General features: G+C 34.6%; 1 protein-coding gene across 5 annotated transcripts in view; it reads right to left on the bottom strand.

The window, feature by feature from the left end:
* Positions 1 to 21899, bottom strand: part of LOC121437302 (histone demethylase UTY-like) — a 161522-nt gene that overhangs the window by 7891 nt on the left and 131732 nt on the right. For all 5 annotated transcript variants that reach the window (XM_041637157.1, XM_041637154.1, XM_041637158.1 and 2 more), the window contains 6 exons: positions 20112 to 20176; positions 19957 to 20031; positions 19211 to 19359; positions 17378 to 17492; positions 13008 to 13195; positions 11943 to 12084 (listed from right to left, as the gene is read on the bottom strand). In XM_041637157.1, the coding sequence (XP_041493091.1) occupies positions 11943 to 12084; positions 13008 to 13195; positions 17378 to 17492; positions 19211 to 19359; positions 19957 to 20031; positions 20112 to 20176 (734 nt within the window). The remainder of the gene's footprint in view (positions 1 to 11942; positions 12085 to 13007; positions 13196 to 17377; positions 17493 to 19210; positions 19360 to 19956; positions 20032 to 20111; positions 20177 to 21899) is intronic.

Raw genomic sequence — 21899 nt, 5'->3', positions numbered from 1 at the left:
TTTTAATAAAAAAAAAAAATCTGTTGCTAAATCTCTGGGACAAAGCTTGAAAAACTGGCTGAGTGCGTAAAATGATCCAGATTTTATTCCTAGCATAAACACAGAACTCACCACCATTTGTAACTCCAATACCAGGGACCCTATGCCACCTTCCGGCCACCAAGAACATTATTCACATGTTGAGCAAAGATAAGAAGACAAATCACCCATAAACACACAAAAACACAAAACCTTTTCATTTATAAAAACAAAAGAATAAAACAACCTAAATAGAAGTGATAGGGAAATGTATGAACAACAAAGAGCACTGTAGAAGACATGGGTTCTATTCCCAGATCCAACATGGCAGATCAAACCATCTGCAATTCTAGTATCAGAGGATCTATATCTTGTTGTCCTTTACTAGGTACCAGGTTGGCAAAAAATACATAACAAAAAAAAAAAAAAAAAAACCCAGGTCTGAAAGCATGCTTCTACAAATCAACTCAAGAATTGTTAGAAACAATGGGAGGAAAGATTGTTAAGAGCCAGTCAAATGAAAAGTTTGCTATGAGAATGTGTTTCCTGGTTATGTCAGAAGTTACATCCAAACATCTCACCAACATAACTGCATAATCATGAGATGAACAATAACAACAAAAATAAACAAGACAAAGAAGACAGAAAAAAGCCCGGGGGTGGGTGGTGGGAGGCACTCAATTATACACAAAGAACTCCAGGCAACTAAGGAATGCTGGAAGCAGAGGAAAATCTTTTCTGGGGAAGAAAACACCAATTGATTATGCAATAGCAAGTGGCCATCCCTAAAAGCATACATACATAAAGATTAAGCAAGTATTATGTGATGTGTGATTTCTCTCTGTATGTCATGAATATGTTTTATTACCATTGGTTGTTGACAAAGCTGTTTTGGCTAATAGCTTAGTAAAGACAGGTGGGAAAGAAATTCAAACAGAAATATAGAAAGTAGGTGGAGTCAGAGATATGCCTTGTAGCTGCCAAAGCAGGACATGCCTAAACATTACCAGTAGGCCAGTCTTGTATGACACACAGATTAATAGAAATGGGTAAATTTAAGATATGCCTAAGCTATTGGCCAATACAGTTGTAATTACTGTAGCTTCTGTGTTATTATTATTCAGGTCTGAGCCACCAGGAAACAAATGAGCAGTTACTGTCTACAATTATGTATTTAGAAATAACACACACACACACACACACACACACACACACACACACACACACATGCACGCACGCACGCACGCACACACACAAACACACACCAATTAAAGCCAAGAATTTGAGGGGGAGCAAAAAGTAAGGAGATGGCTTGGAAGGAGAAAGGGTAAGGAAAAATGATAAAACCATAATTTCAAAAGATAAAAAAAAAATTTTTAAAGCTCGGGGACACACAAAATCAACTCTGAGATATTTACTGCTTTTAGCCTTAACTATCTACATTTAGTCTGTAAGAGCAGAAATAAATGACATAATAATGAAACTCAAGAACTTGGAAAAACAGGAACAAACCAGTAGATGCTAATAAATAATAACAGAGCAGAGATTAAGAAAAGATAAATAGGCATGCAGTGGCGGCGCACATCTTTAATCCCAGCACTTGGGAGGCAGAGGCTGGCAGATCTCTTTGAGTTCTAGGAGTCTGGCCTACAAGAGCTATTTCTAGGGCAGGCACCAAAGCTGCAGAGAAACCTTGTCTCAAAAAGAAAAAAAAAAAAGAAAAAAAAAGAAAAAGAAAGAAAAGAAAACAAAAGAGAAACAAAGAAGACAAAACAGAGAATCAATAATCTAAAACCTTGCATTTTGAAAATATAAACAAAATCATCAACTATCCAAAAGAAAGAGATGACTTAAATTAACAGGGTCCAGAATGAACAGTAAAACATTATAGCAGACGCGCACACAAACACAAACACACACACAAAAACCCACTGTAATAATTAAGAAAAAATACTTCTAAAAATTTAATTAATCTATAATTAATCCATTAATCTATAAAACCTAAAATTTTAGATTCATTCTTACCAACATAAAAAGCAATAAACTAGATTCATTACAGATGAAGAGATTTAAACAGTATTGAATAGCTTTCTGACCAAAACAAAACCAGTCCTGATGGGTTTGCAGCAAAATTATACAATTGTTTTTAAAATATCTACAAGCAATACTTCAGAACACTTAAAAAGAAACAAAACAGAACATATCTAAACTTCTTCAATGCAACCAACATTACCATAAAAAAGCACGTTAGGACAAAATAAAGCAAAAAATAGCTGCAGAAAAGTACTTTCTAATTTCATTCTCCAAGAAACTAAGGCCAACATTTGACAAACAGGACCTCATAAAACAACCTTCTGCACAGTTAATGAAAGAATCAAGAGAAAAGGAACCTTAAGGCCAACTATATATCTGATGGAGGATTAATAGCAGAGAATATACAAAGAATTAAAAAAAAAAGCACAATGTTCTCAAGGAGAAATAAAAATGACTAAGATCTCAAAAAGTATTCATCATCTTTAGCAAAGAGTAAAAAGCAAATTAAAACAACTTTGAGATTTTCATGTTACCCTAGTCAAAATGGCTAAGAAGAACAAAATTGACAACAAATACTAAAAGGCATGTGGAACTTCTGAAGATTGCAACCTGCTATAGACATTCTGGAGAATCCTCATGAAGCTCAAAGTAAACCTACCATATGAATCACTTATCTGCTGGCATATACCCAAGAGATTCAACATCCTGGCTCACAGATACTTATTCAGACACATTCACTGTCACTTTATTCACAATAGCCATGAAATAGAACAAACAACACATCCTTCAACAGATGAATAGATAATAAAAATGTGGTAATACACAAACACACAAATGGAATACTATTTAGCTAAAGAACAATATAACTGGGCTAAGGAAATGGCTCAATGTTTGTGAGCATGTACTGCTATTACACAGGAGTTCAGTTCCAAGTACATGTATTGTGTAGGTGACATTCACCTATCACGACAGCATCAGGAAGATGTGCCTTCACATAAATCACACATAAATGCACAAAATAAAACTTAAAATATTTAAAAAAGAAAAAATGAAATTGACAGGATGGAATAATAATATACTATACTGAGTAAGAAATGTATTGATTAGCACAAAAGTCTTCATGTGTATGCTATGGAGTTACCACAGAAGCTAGAAATGTGAAAGAAATAAGGAAGGTAAGAAAGGGTTAAGAGAAAAAAATAGAAGCTGATATGAATGAGGAAAAATTATGGAGTTAACTTAGAGAGGGGGAGGGAGGGCAACACAAGAGAATGGCAGAAAAAAGAAGGGACTAGTAATAAGAAAGCTTAAAAAGGAGAGACATACCAATCAGTTCTATCATAATACACAACCACTATCAACATAGAATGACTATGCTAAAGATCTGGAGTGGTGGCATACATACCTGGGCTGCAACTTTAAATCTCGTCTGGGGTGTGTGTGTGTGTGTGTGTGTGTGGTGTGTGATGTAAATATGTTTAGTTTTATTTTAATTGTAGTATATAACTGTTTTAGATTGGTGAAATGGTTTTTAAAACAGTTTTAGACTGTTTACATTCTATTAAGAATTCAGCCCTCAAGATAAGGTAATTTCCTGGATACATACATTGTCCTTACCCCTCCAATCTCAGCCCTAATGGCCAACTAGCAGATAAAAGACATGCTGTAAGACTGTTCCAACATTCACACTCATTAGACACTGAAATCAAGAAGACCCACTGTACCAACTAAACCCACTGAACCCATCAAAGTCCTGGACAGATATTTTGAAAACACAAGAGACCAGAAATACCAGCCTAGAATCCTATATTCATAAAAATTTTCAATCACCATAGATGGACAAAGAACAATACCTATCCCTATAAAAAGTACTAGAAGGAAAATTCCAACCCAAGGAAGTTAGTTGCACCCAAAAAACAAGAGGCAATATATAATCCCACATCAGCAAGTCCAAACAAAAATAACATATACACAATACCACCACTAAACTCCTCCCCCCCCCAAAGAAAACAAAAATTAACAGGAACTAACAACAAAAGTCATTAATATCTCTTAATATCAATGGACTCAATTGTCCTATAAAAAGACATAAGCTAACAAAACAGGTATTAGTACAACACCCATCCTTCTGTATCATACAAGAAATGAACCTCAAATTAAAAAACAGACATTAATTACTTCAAAGTGTTGGAAAAAGATTTTCCAATCAAATGGATCTAAGAAACCATATCCTAATATCTACAAAATAAACTTCAAACTAAAATTAAACAAAAAAGATAGAGGACATTTCATATTTATTACAAAAAAATCAACAAGACAAAGTCTCAAATCTGAACATTTATGTCCCAAATACAAGGGCACCCAAATTTGTAAAAGAAACATTACTAAAATTTAAATCACCCATCAATCCCCATTCACTAACACTGAGAGATTCCAACACCCGACTTTCACCAATGTACAGGTCTGCCAGACAGAAACTTAACAGAGAAATAAGGGAACTAACAGACGTTATTATTCAAATGGGATTACCAGACATCTATAGAACATTTCGCACTAATGAATATACCTTCTTCTCAGCACCTCATGCAACCTTGACAAAATAATCACAAAGCAGATCTCAACAGATATAAAAAAATTGAATAGAAAGAAATTAAAGGTTTCCTAGATTTCAATGAAATTGAAAGAACAACATACCGAAACTATGGAACACTATGAAAGCAGTGCTAAGAGGAAAGCTTATAGCAATAAAAACCCACATACAGAATTTGGAAAAATCTCACATTAAGGAATTAACAATACATCTGAAAGTTCTAAAATAAAAAGCAAATTCAAACAGCAAACTCAAACTCAGCACTGAGATCAATAAAAAAGAAAACAAAAAGAACGATACAAATCAATGAAACAAAAAATTGATTCTTGAAAAAAAAAATCAACAAAATAGACAAACCATTCTCCAAACTCATAAAAAGGCACAAAGATATTTTACAAAATAACAAAATGAGAAACACAAAGTCGGGAAGCAGGGGAAGCATAGCAACAGACACTGAGGAAATCCAGAACTGTCCGGTCATATTTTAAAAATCTGAACTTCAAAAAATTAAAATATTTAAAAGAGAGACATTACCTCAGAGTAAAGGGTTGGGAAAAGATTTTCCAATTAAATGGACCTAAGAAACAAGCAGGTATAGGTACCCTAATAGCTAACAAAATAGTTTTCAAACTAAAATCAATCAGAAGGAATGGAGGACACTTCACACTAATCAGAGGAACAATCCATCAAGATGAAATCAATTGCAGAAAACTTGGAAACTTATAGAAATTGAACAGTGAACTATTGAATCAGCCCTGGAAGAAATTAAAGACTTCTAGAATTCAATGAAAATGAGGACACAATGTATCCAAACCTATGGGACACTATGAATGCAGTCCTTAGAGGAAAGCTCATAGCACTAAGTGCCTACATAAGGAAAGTGGATGGGCGGTGGTGGTGCACGCCTTTAATCCCAGCACTCGGGAGGCAGAGGCAGGTGGATCTCTGTGAGTTTGAGACCAGCCTGGTCTACAAGAGCTGGTTCCAGGACAGGCTCCAAAAAACCACACAGAAACCCTGTCTTGAAAAACCAAAAAAAAAAAAAAAAAAAAAAAAAAAAAAAAAAAAAAAAAGAAACAGACTCACCCAATAGGAGTAGAAGACAGGAAATAACCAAATTGAGGGCTAAAATCAACAAAATAGAAAGAAAGAAAGAAAGAAAGAAAGAAAGAAAGAAAGAAAGAAAGAAAGAAAGAAAGAAAGAAAGAAAGAAAGAAAGAAAGAAAGAAAGAAAGACAAATAATGCATGAGGCAAGAGCTGGTTCTTTGGGGAGAAAAAAATCAATAAATAGACAAACCCTTATCAAACTAATCAAAAGGCAGAGAGAGACAATCCAAATTAACAAAATCAGAAATGAAAACGAAAACATAACAACAGACACTGAGGAAATCATTAGGTCATACTACAAAAACCTGTACTCCATAAAATTGTAATACATAAAAGAAATGGACAATTTTCTGAATACCAAATAGCTTGATACCATATACCAAAATGAAATCAAGATGAGGTGAACAATTTAAATAGACCTATAAACTGCAAGGATATAGAAGCTGTCATCAAAAGTCTACCAACCAAAAAATGCCCAGTGATGGATGGTTTTAGTGCAGAATTCTACAAGAACTTCCAAGAAGAGCTAATACCTATACTTCTCAATGTGTTCCACACAAAAGAAACAGAAGGGACATCACCAAACTACTTTTATAAGGCTACAGTTTACCCTAATACCAAAACCACAAACAGACTCAACCAAAACAGAGAAATTACAGGCTAATCTCACTCATATGAGATTTTGCATAGATGCAAAAATACACAATAAACTACTAGCAAACCAAATCTAAGAACACATCGGAAAAAAAAATCATCAATCATAATCAAGTTGGCTTCATCCCAGAGATGCAGGAATGGTTCAACATATGAAAATCTACCAATGTAACTCATATAAATAAGCTGAAAAAAATGAAAATATACTATCATCTCACCAAATGCTGAATAAGCATTCGACAAAACCCAATACCTCTTCCATGATAAAGACTCAATTCTGAACAGCTATGCCCCAAATACAAGAACACCCACATTTGTAAAACAAACATTACTAAAGCTTAAATCACACATAAAACCCACACATTAATAGTGGACAACATCAACAACTGACTTTCAGCAACAGACTGGGCTTGCAGACAGAAACTAAAAAGAGAAGTAATAGAGCTAATAGATATTAGGACTCAAATGGACCTAACAGACATCTACAGAACATTTCATCCAAACACAAAATAATATACTTTTTTTAATTTATTTTATTTTTTATTTTTACTTAAAAATTTCCACCTCCTCCAGTCCTCCCATTTCCCTCCTCCATATCCCTACTTATCCTCCCCTTCCCTCTCCAGTCCAAAGAGCAGTCAGGGTTCCCTGCTCTGTGGGAAGAAGTCCAAGGTCCTCCCCCCTCCATCCAGGTCTAGGAAGGTGATCATCCAAACAGGCTAGGCTCCCACAAAGCCAGTTCATGCAGAATATACTTTTTAACGACACCTCATGAAACCTTCTCTAAAAATGCCCATATACTTGGTCACAAAGCAAATGTCAACAGACACAAAAATTGGAAGAACATCATGTATCTTATCAGATCCCAAAAAATTAAAGTTGGATCTCAACAAGAATAGAAACTACAGAAAATGTATAAGCTGAAAGAAACTGAATAGCTCTCTACTAAGATGCCACTAAGTCAAGAAGGAAATAAGAACGAATGTACAATATATCTGAACTTATGGAATACTATGAAAGTGTAATAATAAGAAAGTTCGTAGCACTGAAGACTTATATGAAAAAAATTAGAGTAATCTCACAACAGTGGTTTAACAGCATAGTGGATAGTTCAAGAACAAAAAGAAACAAACACACCTGAGAGGAGTAGATGACAGGGAATAATCAAAATGAGGATGAAATCAATAAAATTAAAAAAAATAAAAAACAAATAGTTGTTTCCTTCTAAAATCAAAAAGATAGACAAACACATATCCAAACTAATGAAAAAATTCAGAGAATATATAAATTTACACGCCAGAAATGAAAAGGGAGACTAACAAAACATTGAGAAAATCTAGAGAATAATTAAAATGATTCTTCAAAAGTCTGTACTCCACAAGTTGAAAAATCTAAAGAGATGCAATTTAAATAGACCTATAACCTCTAAAGACATAGAAGCACTCACTTAAAGTATTCCAACCAAAAAAAAAAAAAAATCCCAGGAGAAAACAGTTTTTAATGTAGAATTCAACTAGACCTTTAGTTGAATGGTATTAGAAGAGCTAATACCATTATGCCAAGTTATTCCACAAGATAAAAGAAACATTGCCAAATTCTTGTATGAGGCCACAGTCATGCTGGCACCCAAATTACAAAAAGACTCAACCAAGAATAATTATAGACCAACTGCTTTCATGACTTTGATGTAAAAATACCCAACAACATCAAAAGATCTACCATAGTCAAGAAGGCTTCCTCCCAGAGATGAAGGGATGGTTCAACTGATGAAAATCTGCCATATAAACAAACTAAAAAAGACACATAATCATTTCACTAGATGCTGGGGGAGGGGGAGCCTTTGACAAAATCTAAACCCCCTTCATGATCAAAGTCTTAGAGAGATCAAAGATACAAGAGACATACTTAAACATAATAAAGCAATATACATCAAGCCATAGCCAACATCAAATGAAAGAAACTCAACATAATTCCATAAAAACAAGAACAAGACAAGGCTGCGTCCACTCTCTCCATATCTCTTCAACATAGTACTTGAGAAGTTCTAGCTAGAGGAATAAGACAAGAAAAGATCAAAAGGTTACAAATTACAAAGGAAGAAGTCAAAGTACCACAATTTGCAGATGATACGATAGTATACATGAGCAATCCCAAAAATTCTGGGAGCTGGTAAACACCTTCAGTCAAGTGGTTGGCTACAATATTAACTTAAAACAAACAAACAAACAAAAACGAGTAGCCTTCCTATAAACAAATGATAAAGAAACTACAAAATCAGAAAAACAATACACCTTTCACAATAGCCACAAACAATATAAAATATCTTGGTGTGATGCTACCAAGCAAGACCCATAAAGCAAGAATTCGAGTCTTTGATGAAAGAAATCAGAAGACTGGAAGATGTCTCATGCTCAAGGATCAGTACAATTAACATAGTAAAAAATGGCCATCTTACTAAAAGCAATCTACAAATTCAACACAATCCCCATCAAAAACCCAACACAATTCTTTACAGAACTCGAAGGAACTCAACTTCAGATGGAAAAACAAAAATCCCAGGATAGCCAAAACAATCCTGTACAATTAGAGAACTTCCAGAGGCATCACAAAGTATCACCTACTTTTTAAAAAGAAGCTAAAAGTATAAGCATCTGCCACAAATAATGCTGACCGAACTGGATGTATGTATTTAGAAAAAAATGCAACTAGAGGTCTATCTATTGTAAAAAACTGTAAAAAACTCAAACCCAGGAGGATCAAAGACCTCAACAAGCTCCAGTTACACTGCCCCTGATGAAAGACAAATGGGAAGTATCCTTGAATGCTCGGGCACAGTAGACAACTTCCTGAACAAAACATTAATAGTTCACAATCTAAGATGAACAACTAATAAATGGAACCTCATAAAACTGAATAGCTTCTATAAGCCAAAGGATGCTATCAATAACAGCAGCCTACATCGTGGGAAAAGATCTTCATAAATCCCACATCTCACAGAGAGCTGATCACTAAAATATGAAAAGAATCCAAGAAACTAATCATCAAAAAATAATAATAACCCAAATTAAAAATGGGTTCTAAACAGAAAATTCTCAATAAAAGAATCTCAAATGGCTGAGATAGACTTATAGAAATGCTCAACATCCTTAGCTATCAGAGAAATACAAATCAAAACAAGATTCCATTTTATACCTTTCAGAATGGCTAATATAAAAACACAAGTGGCCGCTTACGCTGGAAATAATGTGGGATAAGGGGAATGCTTCTATATTGAAGGAATGAAAATTTGTACAGCCACTTTGGAAATCAGTATGGAGGCACCCTAGAAAATTGAGACTTGATCTACCTCAAGACTCAGCATATACCCAAAGAATGCCCAATCATACTACAGGGACACTTGCTCAACTGTGTTCACAGCAGCATTATTTGTAATAGCAAGAACCTGGAAACAACCTAGATGCCCCTTCAAAGAGGAATGGATAAAGAAAACAAGGTACATTTACACAGTGGACTACTATTCAACTATTAAACACAATGACATCATGAAATTTGAAGGCAAATGGACGGAACTAGGTGAGGAACTAAGTGAGGAACACAGACCCGGAAAGACAAGCATGATATGTACTCACTCATAAGTGATTATTAGCTATAAGGTAAAAGATGACTATGTTATAAAATACTGGCCCAGAGAAGCTAGGTAATAAGGAAGGTTCATGCAGAGATGTCCAGATGTCCTTAGGAAGGGTAAATAGAGATCTCATGGGTAGACTGGAGATAGATGGGGATGGAAACATAAGGGAAGAGGAGAGGAGTGGAAAGTACTGAAATAGAGACTGGGAAGAAGACAAGTCAGAGTCACGGTAGAAACCTATAAGAAGGACCCCACGCTAAGATTCCCAGCAATAGATTCCTCAGAAGCAAGTTTGTTTTCTAATGAGAGACAGAAAGAGTTTTTATCCAAATAGGGAAAGTGGAGGAGAGGTGGGGACTGGGAGGTATAGAGAGAAGTGAAACCATAACCAGGACATATTATGAGAGAAAAACTCAATTTTCAATAAAAGAAAAAAATGATCAAATGATATAACTGAAAAAAAAAAGATTCCCAGCAATAGGAGATACATAGCCTGAACAAGCAAAATCTATTGCCTGTGACCATGCAAGACTTTCAGTGGAGGGACTGGGGCACCAACCTAGCCCCACAATCTTCAACTTACAGTGTGTCCTGCTGATGGGGTTATACTAAGGTAAGGGTGGCACTGAAATTGTGAGAGTGTCCAACCAATAATTGGTCCAGTCTGAGATGCATGCCACAGAGTAAGCCCACCCCAGACACTGCTTGGATTGTCAGGACTCAGGTAGCCCAAAAATTGGGCTAGAACCAAAAACAGTGGGAGATTAAAAAGAGAGATGTCAGATGTCAGTCAAGCCTAACAATATTCTGCTACAGTCATAGATAGTTGACTAGTCAAATAGTCATCAGAGAGATAGAAAGGAAAGGACTATAGAAGTTAGAGGTGTCATGGACATCACAAGAAGACTCATAGAACCAACTAACCTAGGTTAACAGGGGTTTACAGAGCCTAAACCAACAACCAGGGAACCTATAGGCATCTATCTTTCTTACATGGGCATTCTGCATATATATGACATTTGTGTTGCTTGACATTCTTGTGAGAGCAGAGGCTGTTCCTAATACAAAGGCAGGCTTTTGGACCGTGGATCACTTTGCCCAGCATTAATACATGAGTAAAGTGCTTAGTCTTATTGCAACGTGACATGCCATGCTTTATCAATATCCATGGGAGGCCTGCATTTTTCTAAATAGAAACAGAGGGGGAGTAAATAGGGAGGGAAACAGAAAGAGAGATTAGGGTAATGGAAAGGGTGGAAAAGGGGGAAACTGTGGCCGGGTAGAAAAATAAATAAACAAATGGCACAACAAAAAATTAAACATAAAAATAAATAAATGAACAAATAGTTGAGGGGGAGAATAAAGACAGAAAGCACCAGGTGGTAGCACATGGTTTTACTCTCAGCATTTGAGAAACAAGGCAAATGAATCTGAGCTCAAGGCCAGTCTAGTCTACAAAGTGATTTTTCAAGACAGCAAGGGATACAGAGAGAAACCCTGTTCCAGGAGAGAGGTGAAAAAAGAGACAGACAGAGAGAGAGAGAGAGAGAGAGAGAGAGAGAGACAGAGAGACAGAGAGACAGAGAGCACAGACTATGAAGTACCATTACTTCTACCCAAGATAAATATAAAAACAAAGGCTATTTCCTCAATTGTTTCCAAATAATATAATTATACAATAAACAAAGGTAGAATAAAGAGAAAGAGAAGAGAGAAAGCAAAAAACTATACTTAAGGGACTTCAGGTTAGTACATCAAGGCTGAAATCTGAGCTCAATCAACACTCTGTTGTAGAATAAAGTAACCAACAAGTGCAAGTGGTCCTCTGACTTGCACACACGTAATATGGCATATATACATTTTTTCCAATATAAATAAAAGTAATTGAAGAACAATTAAGGACTTACTTAATCATTTCAAAAAGTTTTGGATCTGATACTTTGATATTTCGTGCCATATTCCATGAAAGGTGAACCATAGGTACCACTGACTTGACACTTTGCAACTTGTTCCATTCATACCGTTCAACTGCTAATTTATACTGAAAAGCTAAGAAGAAAATAAAATGTTACAAAGAAACAAAAATAATACATATTAGAAAACCTATTATCATATCCTACCTAATAAGTCCATCAATTCTGAAAAATCTAAAGGCATTAGTAGATTATGTTGAGATACTAATAGTTTAAAAATGATCATGTATATAGTGTAACCATCATTAGCTTATCATGTAATGTAATAAACAGTCTCAATTTAAGGTATTATGCTAAGTTGTTTTTACAGTTTTATATTTCATCTTTTAAAATTTGTTTTGTATTTTTCAATCTACCCATAGTAGAAAATGAACTGAGGGCCCAGGGATTAAAAACAACTAGTACAAAGGTGTTAAATATATGTCCATTTTTGGCCCTTTTACTGTTGAAGGGCAGACTTATGTATATTAATCAGAAACACATATAATAAGGTTTCCTATATTTCATCAAATAAAAATTCTGAAGAACAAGAGCTGGAGAGACAGCTCAGTGGTTAAGAGCATTTGTACTTTCTGCAGTTAAAGCAAGCTTCAGTTCCCATCACAGACAAGGCAGGTCATCTGTCTAGAACACTAGCCCCATAAAATCCTCTTCCAACATTTGGAGTTACAAGACATATATCAGACATAGATGCAAGCAAAATTCTCATATATGTAAAATAAATAAGTTTTAAAAAAATCTTAAGAATAACTGCAAGTGTTTTAGAAGTCTCTAAAGAAATATATGAAAATGAAGCAAAGAACTCTACACATTAAATGGGCAACATTCTAATGTACACAGAAAAAAATTCACTACTTTGTTAAAATCTATTATTAGAATGCCATTTGTTAATTAATCTCTACATTTCTTACTTTAACGGAGTTATTTGGTAACACAAAACAAAACATGTAAGGAATGATCTATAAAATAATAATCTTATTGGTGTGCTACGTTAAATACCTGTGAGTGGACCAACATTCCAGGCAATGTTATTACACCACCCAATAGCCTGAACCCAATGGACAGTGCCTGCATTGATCCAAACTAAATCTCCAGGTCGCTGAATAAACCTATACACAGGAACATTTGCTTCATAAAGATCTTCAAGGTTTGGCCACCATGAGCTCATCTGGAAATTCAAATTATTTCTGGGAAAGGAAGAAATACAAAGAGTCAAATATTTATAGACTTATAAAAGGCAAAGTAATCACAAAAAGTTAAAAAAAATGCTATTAGTATTTCATTAAAATGTTGAACTGGGAAGTAGTGGAAGAGCTGCATTTCTTTTTGAAAAGTGAAGACATCAAGCCTAAAAAGATTAAATACTTCATCTGATCTACAACTGATTGCTGATTTATCTAAAGAGCAAAGTTTACTTTTATTAAACATCATATTCAACATTAACACTGAGACCCACAAGAAAATTTGTAGTGAGAGAATTAGTTCTAAATGGGATGTCATCATCAAAGCCCTTCCCTCAAAGCTCAGGAACCCATGCAAAAAAGAAGGTACAAAGATTTTAAGAGCCAAAGAGGGTGGGTGAATTCAAGGAAACAGTGTCGTCCATACACAACAGAATGGGCACACAGATACTGTGTCAAATGCACAGGGTCTGTGTTAAGCCATTCCAGACTGGATTCCAGGGCGGAAAGTTCAAGTGAAAATAAGTCACTTCACTAATATACTAGCTCAATGATATTTTGATAGGCTGTTTTGTTTTGCTTTGTCTTGGCTTTTTTCTTTCCCTTTTATTAATTTTTGGTTTATTGTTCTTTTGTCTATTTTTTCTGATTTTCATTTTTGTGGATCAGTGATTTATATAAATAAGTAGTATACAAATTTTTAACTAGAGTCATTGACTACAATCACAAAGGTACATAATGAGCACCAGAACCTCCAGAGAAATTAGAAACTTGCCCTAGAGCTATTCTAAATTATTATCAGAAAGAAAGAAAGAAAGAAAGAAAGAAAGAAAGAAAGAAAGAAAGAAAGAAAGAAAGAAAGAAAGGAAGAAAACAATGGACAATAAGTATTTCTAGGATTCTAGCAAATTCATTGACTTAAATAAAACAGAAAAAGTATCCCAAGCATTACATTTATGAAAAATAATATACAAAACATGAACATACATGTTCTAGCAACATCACCGGTATCACTAATAAGTTACACAGATCATTTAAATGTATTATTATGACTTTCATTGAAACATAAAAATCCAAAACACTTTACAGGTCTCATTGGACCTGAACTCAAGAAGCCATTTCCACTTTCTTGTTTTTAATTACAATCTGTCAAATCTGAGAGGAAATGGAGAGGTTCCCTATAGGAACCTGCTTGCAGTGTCCTCTCCTTGCACTCTACCTCCATTCCTTATGATCTCCAAGAACCACACAGCAGATCCAGCTTTGCTCCTTCTTCCCACCCTGTTGTAGGTGGTCTACAAACACTCTCCAAGAATCCAGTGACCACACTGTACTGAGATTCAGGAAGGTGACCATCCTCTCTGTCTAGTGCTCCTTACAAATCTCTGTAGTTTATTCTCAGCCCTGTAGCAGACTGCTGGTAGGGGTTCCATTCCTGGGGCTAGGGGTGACAGGACAATGGAGACTTCATAAAATTTTGGTGTCAAACTAGCCTTCCTTCCAACTTCTGCTGGATCCTCTCACACACACCCCAATTCTAGCTCAACCAAACTCCTTCCAATCAGCCTATTATACTTAAAAAACACTTTTTCCCAGAAACCCGAGTGACCTCACTAGATAGAGACTCAGAAGAATCATACTATCCTTAGTATTCTCCTTTACAGTATCTCCAATATCACCCTCAATCCACTAACAAACTACTTATAAGTCTCCAACAACCTGTTCAACTCCATTCAATGAGTCTAACTCTTGGTTCAGGCCCAGGACCCCTAGTACTTTCATCACTGTCATCCAAGATAATTCTTTGCCTTGTTATAACCTACTTATAGGATCCCCATATTTCCCACCACACTTAAAACTTCGTATGGACCCTGACACTAGGTGTAAACAGGATCCCCTTAATTCTTTCTTGAAGCCCCACTGTTTCTGGCCCATTTTTATTCCTCTCTGCTACCTAAGTACACACCAGGTAGAAGACCAATATCCAAAATAGGTAAAGAATAACAATGAAAATCTACAAAGAAAAAAATATGTAGAAAAATATCAAGAAAAAAACTAATCCAATTCAAATCAAGTAACAGATTTGAACAAAGAATTCTCAATAGAAGAAATTCAAAGGACTTAGAAACACTGAAAATGTTCGATAGTCTTAGCCATCAGGGAAATACAATCAAAATTACTTTGGAATTTCCTCTTACACTAATCAAGAAAACCATTAACACCATATGTTGGCCAGGACAGAAATAAGGGATAATAATTGATGGATGGTGGAAGTGCAAACTTGTACAGCAACTGTAGAATCTGTGTGGTGGTTTCCTCAGAAAGATGGGACTCTGTTAACAGCAAGATCAGCTATAACAATCTTGGGTATATATGTTAAGAATTCTATAACCTACATCAAGGACATTTATTCAAACATATTTATTGCTGTTCTAGTCATAACAACCAGAAATTGAAAGCAACCTATATGTCTCTCAGCAGATGAAGGGATAAAGAAAATAGTACTAAAATGGTACATATACTCTACTAGAGGAGGTAAACATCATGATAAACCCTTGAGCCTACACAATGGCAACCTGCCAGCAAAATATATTAAAACAATAATGGCACAAAAGTTGTAGGAGTAAACAAATGCTATCTGATTGAAATTAAAATCCTCTACATGAGACAGAACCCATGGCCAAAACTGTGTGGATGGGCAAGATGCTAAGATGTCTAGGTCACAGGCCTTGGGGAAATCCAAATACTACAGTTTTGATGTGGATTTCCCCTCTGGATGCAGTATATACCATTGGTTAATACAGAAACTGGCCTGATAGGAGAGAGTAGAGACGGTGGGAAAAACTAAATGAAATACTGGGAGAAGGAAGGTGGAGTAAAAAGAGAAGCCATTTGAAACTTTGCCAGTAGGCCACGATCTCATTGTAAAATATAAAATAATGGAGATGGGTTAATTCTAGATGTAAGAGCTAGCTAGCAATATGCTTAAGTAATTGGCCAACCACTGATATATTTCATGCAGTTTCTGTGTGGTTATTTTGGGTCTGAGCTGCCAGGAGGCAAGGAAACAAACAAGTGGCCTCCTACTATACAGTTTTTCTAAAGCAATTTAACAATAAACAATTCTGGGGCTGGAGAGATGGCTCAGTGGTTAAGAGCATTGCCTGCTCTTCCAAAAGTCCTGAGTTCAAGTCTCGGCAACCACATGGTGACTCACAACCATCTGTAATGAGGGCTAGTGCCCTCTTCTGGCCTGCAGACATACACACAGACAGAATATTGTATACATAACAAATAAACAAATACATATTTAAAAATAAATAAATAAACAATTCCTATCAACATTCTGCTATACTCATAGATCTTTGTTTCACTCAGACACAAACATAGAAACACAACTGGACAATAGAGTAAGAGACCTTAGATCACCATCAAATCCCTCCCTCCTAAATTTAGGCTTAGGGAATCCTGTGGAAAAGGAGACATAAAAATTTGAAGAACTGCAGGGGGTAAGGAACAATAGGAAAACAAGACTTGCTTAAACACTGCTAGACTAACACATATAGTGCTATAGTTGCATGCTCAAGGCCTATACAAGTCCAAGGCAGAAAGTGTCTCATTGCTGAGATGGGAAGTAGGCACAAGATCCATTACAAACATAGAAGGTACCTCTAATTGATGACTGTTTGCAAAGAAAAAATTGGGTTTCTTTTCTTTTTCTTTCTTTTTTATACCCACCCTCCTGCAAGCAACTCCTCATCCACAGTATTAAAAGTAATCCCAGGCGAGGCGGTGGTGGCTCACGCCTTTAATCCCAGCACTCGGGAGGCAGAGGTAGGTGGATCTCTGGGAGTTCGAGGCCAGCCTGGTCTACAAGAGCTAGTTCCGGGACAGGCACCAAAGCTACAGAGAAAGCCTGTCTCAAAAAAAAAAGTAATCCCAATAAATTCATTGGTTCTCCAAGCTAGTCTTTGGTAGAATCATTTCTTTAATCTGTCATTAGTGCACTATAAGGGGTAAAAGCTGTTTCTCATGCCTCCCAAAAAGTCACATAAATCCCTAATGGAAAATGTACAACAGTAAATAATAACTGACCCTCACACTAAGAAACTCAGCCTTTTATTTATTTATTTATTCTCCACAGTTGTTTTCACCTTTCTTTAAAATAAATTTATTTCTGAAACCTACTTTTCACAGAATTCATTCAGAACACCCCAATAATCTTCAGGTACAACAAACCACTCACAATCACCTGGACCAATATTTATGTTAACAGAACAGAAGTTGTTATTTTCTTGGTGACCTGAAAAGAAAAGGGAAATTGAAGTCATAACAGTACTGTAATTATACGACTGGGATTACAGTTAGTTACCACACCAGCTCATCTTTTTACATGCATGTGTCTGGGCATCCAAATTCAGATCTTGAAACTTGTAAAAGTGCTTTATAATCAGACCTTCAAGAAGTGTGTATGTGTGTGTGTGTGTGTTTCCTCACCTGTGTACCCAAGAGGCAAATAACTGACTTAACAATGGCAAACGACATATTGTTTCTTAACATAATTCAGTGTAAGATGGAATTCTGAATCTACTATCATCAACTCTAACTAGCTACAAAAATCATGTTGTGGCCTTAAAATTATTTCTTAAAAAGGTCACAAAATTTTTACATATTTAAGACTATATTCAGATGGAAGAATATACTTCAACTTGAATACAAAACAATCTTTCAAATAAAATTTCATCAGAAGTTAGGAAGATAAATTGGTTAGGAAGGTGTTGGACTTGCAAGATTGACTCTCAGGATTCACTTTTTAAAACATCATTCCTATATGCATACACACAATCAGGAGCTGGAGTAGAAGCCTATAATCCCAGCACTTTGTAAGCAGAAGTAGAAATTCAAGCCCACCTTCTACTATTCAGACTTTCAGGTCAGTTCAGGCTATCAATCTCTTTCATATACTACATTTCCTTTCTAGTTCAAAATATATATTTAAATACCATTTTCACACTTTGTCAGCATATAACTTTCATATTCAAATTAGACCACTTGCTAAAAAAATTAACAAGGATAAAAATTTCTATATCTGAACATTTACATAAACACAAGGTTTCCTTGAAGGTTTATATTTTGTTTTTCTAATTATATTTTACCTGGCATAGGAAAAGAATTTAAAACACTTTGGTATAATGATAAAATGAGCTCCCACATTAGAATCATTATAGACATTATATTACCTTCCTAATAAAGATAAAACTAATCTTGAACAACAAATAACTACAGAACTATAAAACTGAAATAGAAAATAAAAAAGCAGCTCAAGTATGTGCTCAATAAAACATGTTTATAAATTCATAGCTGTATTTAGCAGCCTCATTCCACGCCAAAAAAATTCCATTTGCCTCTTGGGTACACAGGTGAGGAAACACACACACACACACACACACACACACACACACACACACATACACTTCTTGAAGGTCTGATTATAAAGCACTTCTACAAGTTTCAAGATCTGAATTTGGATTCAAGACATGGACTTGAAAAGGAGGTTAAAAACACTGGCTACTCTTCCAGTGACCCAGGTTACAATTCCCAATATCCTGATGGAAACTCATCTGTAATGCCCACGGTTAGGATGCATTCTTCTAGATCCTGAGGTCACTGTATACATATGATACATATACATAAATCTAAGTAAAACAAGCATAACATTATTTAAAAGTAACGCTGTATAATTTTAGGAAATAAATGATTTAGTACCTCTGTCTAGTTTTTAAATGTTCCTGTCATAGGGAAAGATTTTTAAACACTTTGGAAAAATAATAATATGGGTTTTGTAATTAGAATCATTATAGATATTAGAAACATAAAGAACATATAATATTTCAATAGTTTTGTTTAATAAATTATTAAACAAATAATTATTAATAAATGGTAAGAAATTACTTTTATCTTTTACAAGGATGATTAATTGATTCATTTCAACTAAGAAAAATGTTTGATCATATCAATCACCTGGTATTCTACTTCCTGGAACTTTCATACAAAGTTGAACTGTGTTCATACCCAAAATGGTATAGCCAACATGGCTTAGAAGATTTCCTGCTGATACAACACGTACAAAAGCAGGAAGTTTAGTCAGCTCATGTAACTGCAACTTCCACCTGCAATAAAACAGATTTATAGTGAAACTTTCTGAAAATATTAGTGAAAATTAACTTGTTCCTGAATTGTTTTCTCATTATGCAGAAAAAGTTAATAATAAGCATTTCAAATTAATGTATTAATGAACTTATATGCCCCAAAATATCCAAAAACAAAGATCACTGAGTGCATAAAATGTATAACCTAGAAAAATAGAATAATTTATTGTCTATTTTAAAATGTTTACAGCTTAATTCTTTGGTCTTCAGTGATAAGAAAAAAGTATAATAATAAACTTGTAAAAATAATTTGAAAGTCAGGCAGTGGTAGCACACACCTTTAATCCCAGCACTTGGAAGGCAGAGGCAGGCAGATCTCAGTGAGTTTGAGGCCAGACTGGTCTACAAGAGGTAGTTCCAAGACAGTGAAAAGTTACACAGAGAAAACCTAACTAGAAAAATAATGTAATAATGATGATGATGATGATGATGATGATGATGATGATGATGAAATAATATGACATTAAATAAAAATGCTAGGCATGAAAAGGAACAGGAAAATACACATATTACAATACAGAAATCCTATTTGTTTCCATTCATACTAAGAAGACTTACTTTTTGTTATCAGACAGATCAATGTTAATCCCACATTTTATGGTTTTAAAAGGTCCTTTCCGTTTCCTCGCAGAACTAAAATGAAAATAAAAATAAAAAGTAAAAGGTGAACTCATGTCTTTAATACAAGTAAATGAATGCCCATAGTTACTTACTTCTCTGAAGATGTTGATTCAATATCTGAATAATCTTTAGCTTGCATTCTTCTTTCATTTTCTTCCTATTCATTAAACAAAACATTCACAATTATTATAACGAATTCCTATTGCATAACATAAATCAACAGATGTGAGCATTTGTGTCTATATTTTAAAAAGTAAGGAGTAGTTCAGTTATCACATTCAATAAAGCATCATTTCTTATCTTGTGGGTGGTAAGATCATATCCAGGATATCAGTTATTTACATTATGATTAATAACAGTAGCAAAATTACAGTAATAAAGTAGCAATAGAATAATTTTATGGTTGGGGTTACCATAACATGAGGCACTATATTAAAGGATTACACACAAGGAAAGTGGAGAACCACTGAAATAAAGAGTCAAAGACAGACCCCAGAACCATGATACACAGCCTCATAAAGCTTCAAAAATGAAACTTCTGTTCTAGATTCATTTACTGGAAAAACACAAAGCCATTTTAATGGTGATTCTGACACTTGCCAAAAACAAGACTGATATTTTAAAAAAGCAGACAAAACCAAATTTAAAATGGGCTTATGTACCAATACTTAAAATAAATGTCAAGTATTAAAGAATACTTCCTAAACAAAAAGAATTATTTGTATACTTACATAATCACATACTTTAGCTGTACAAAGCAAGCAACATTAAGGATGTCTTTTTTTAAATTATCATTTTGTTGTTACCTTGCTGAATCTCACTAACAAGGTTAAAACTATAAGTTCTTCAAACACTAGCTTTTTTATATAATGAATTCTATATGAATTATAAAGTTTGAGAACAATAAAGAAAACACACTGAGTAACATAGTAATTTCTTTGATATGAATAATACTACTGTAAAGAAATGGATATAAATACAGAACAAAACTGTCATAGATAAAAAATATATAAGGAATAATTACGATGTAAGAATTAAAACTATAAAAAACGGCATATCTAAATGAGAAAGTGCTCTACATTACTATTTTGTTAGAAAAATATTAAAAGAATTCACTCATTGTGAAACATGTTTGTAACACATGACATTAAAAAATAAAAACCAGGAATAGGATACCAGTATATGTCGTTAACTGCCACAAATAAGAGACAAAGGCAAAACAATTTCTGAAGTTCAAGGCTAGCTTAGTCTATGTCATTTACCCAAGTCTAATAAGAGGCTGACTTTAAAACAAAAACAACCAAACAAAAAAATGAAAAAAATCAAGTTAGCAAGATGGTTCTCCCAAAAAAAAAAAAAAAGGTTGACAATAAACCTGTCCACATAAATTCAATCACATGGACCTATATGGAAGAATGACAGAACTATTCCCATAGTTGTCTTCAAAAGTCTACAATGACTCTATAAATACATACACACATTCAAACATTCACACCCAAAATAAATAAAAATACAATGAAAAATTGTAAAACAGTATTGTTGTGGTTCAAAAGACACCCAAACCCAATGAAGTTCCTCATGAACAAAGGAATAAAGAAACAAAAAGGTTTTAACTTGAAGGACTGGTAAATAGCTACTTCTGTCAATAATAACAAATATCAGCAACCCAACAGTGATGTCCCAACTAAACTGTAAACAAATAAATTTTATACACATTTCACAAAAGATACTACACAAATGTCAACAAGAAGATACTTAGTAAAAGTTACTATAAAAATTGATGGAGGAAGGTCATTGGCTAATAAAGGAACTGCCTTGGCCCATTTTATTGGTTAGAGGATAGGTGGGAGGAGTAAACAGAACAGAACTCTGGGAGGAAG

The sequence above is a fragment of the Microtus oregoni genome, unplaced genomic scaffold (assembly GCF_018167655.1).
Source record: "Microtus oregoni isolate MIOR12 unplaced genomic scaffold, Mior012 000051F_ref0000332, whole genome shotgun sequence".
NCBI lineage: Eukaryota > Metazoa > Chordata > Mammalia > Rodentia > Cricetidae > Microtus > Microtus oregoni.
The sequence above is the reverse complement of the archived record's forward strand: the minus strand, read 5'-3'. Positions and strand labels throughout refer to the sequence as shown.